This window comes from Myotis davidii, unplaced genomic scaffold (genome assembly GCF_000327345.1).
Source record: "Myotis davidii unplaced genomic scaffold, ASM32734v1 scaffold1439, whole genome shotgun sequence".
In the NCBI taxonomy this organism is placed as follows: Eukaryota; Metazoa; Chordata; class Mammalia; order Chiroptera; family Vespertilionidae; genus Myotis; species Myotis davidii.
The window spans coordinates 206061-207770 of NW_006292342.1; the positions used below are offsets into that span (position 1 = coordinate 206061).

The 1710-nt window shown below is 57.5% G+C and overlaps 1 protein-coding gene across 1 annotated transcript in view; it reads left to right on the top strand.

Moving 5' to 3' along the window:
- LOC102766172 (complement C3) overlaps positions 1–1710 on the top strand; it is a 34750-nt gene that overhangs the window by 14821 nt on the left and 18219 nt on the right. Inside the window, exons 19-20 of the mRNA XM_006765815.1 lie at positions 1381–1469; positions 1563–1702. Of these exons, the coding sequence (XP_006765878.1) occupies positions 1381–1469; positions 1563–1702 (229 nt within the window). The remainder of the gene's footprint in view (positions 1–1380; positions 1470–1562; positions 1703–1710) is intronic.

Genomic DNA, 1710 nt, shown 5'->3' on the forward strand with positions numbered 1-1710 from the left:
GGGAGGGAGTGAGTCATTATCCGAAAGGGCCAGCCAAGTGGCAACCTTTTGGAAGACTTCTAAGATATTTCCTTTCTTTTTTTGAAACATATTTCTGTGGATTTCAGAGAGGAAGGGCGCAAGAGAGAAACATCAATGATGAGAGAGAATCATTGATCGGCTGCCACTGGGGATCCAGCCCCCAACCCAAGCATATGCCCGGACCGGGAATCGAACCGTGACCTCCTGGTTCATAGTTCAATGCCCAACCACTGAGCCACACCAGCCAGGCGAAGATATTTTCTTATTGAAACCTCTCGACAACCCCAACAGATGGGTGCCATTATGGCGCTGTAGAGATGAGGAAACTGAGGCACAGAGAGGTCAAAGGGCTTTCTGAGATCGCCCAGCACAGACGTGGCAGGAGGGGTTTGAACCCAGACAGAGTCTTTGCTATCAACCCCTATGCCGTGCTGTTACCTACTCAGGACTCTCGGGCCGGGGGCAGGAGCGGGGTGTGACTCCAGGGTCCTGGGCCACCCATGCATCAGGACCCCGCCACTGCCCACCCGCCCCAGGTCCGCGTGGAGTTCCCCCACAAGGAGCCGCTGTGCAGCGCATCAAGGCCAGGAGCCCCATCCCGCCAGGTGGTGGTCCTGCCCCCCACCTCCACCAAGGTGGTGCCTTTTGTGCTTCTCCCGCTTGAGATGGGCAAAGCGGAAGTGGAGGTCAAGGTCATAGGCTCCGGGGTCCGGGACCATGTGAGGAAGACGCTCCTGGTCCAGGTAATGGGTCCGCCCGGGCCATGCTGACAGTGGCACCTCCCCTGTGTGGTCATGGGAGGGACAGGTGGGCCCAGGACCAACAAACAGGCCTCCCGGATGGGAGCGAGCTGAGAATCACAGAGCCCCCACTTCACAACTTTGGAGTCAGACCTGGGTTCAAATCTTGACTCTTCTGTGTGACCTCACTCAGGCGACGCACTTAACTTCTCTGAGCCCCCATTTTCTCATTGACAGAATGGGGGTGATCATCACAGCCATGCACAACTAGAGGCTGTGAGAATTACATACGACTGTGCATGACCCATCAATAATACTTTATTGTCTTAACAAACACATGATGAGGCCTTACAATATAGCACTTTAAGAATATTAACTTGCCGAAACCGGTTTGGCTCAGTGGATAGAGGGTCTGTCTGTGGACTGAAAGGTCCCAGGTTCGATTCCGGTCGTGGGCAGTCTCCTTCCCTGGTGGGGGCGTTCCCCCAAAAGGAGGACCCTCTCGTGATGACGCCTCTCCGGGGTGACCCACTCAGCCCTCCATAGTGATGGTCCCCCCCGGACAGAGGGCCTGTCAGGCAGCACCCACTCAGCGACGTCCCTGCCTTGCCTCTGCCAGGAGGAGCGTCTCCCACACCTTCCCGGTGAACCTGCCCGATTCCATGACCACGTGGCAGCTTGTGGCCATCAGCCTCAAGCCCGGACAAGGTGACCCCGCAGGCCCGATGCTGAGAGAGCGCTGGGTGTCCGGCCCCGGGGCCGCAGCTTCTGCTTGAGCTCCACTCCACCTCCTGGTCCCAGGTCTCTGCGTCTCGGAGCCTTTCGAGATGACGGTCCGGAAACCGTTCTTTGTGGATCTGAAGCTGCCCTTCTCCGTGGTCCGGAACGAGCAAGTCCAGATCCAAGCCGTGCTGTACAACTTCCTGAGCCGCCAGGTCAAGGTGAAGCC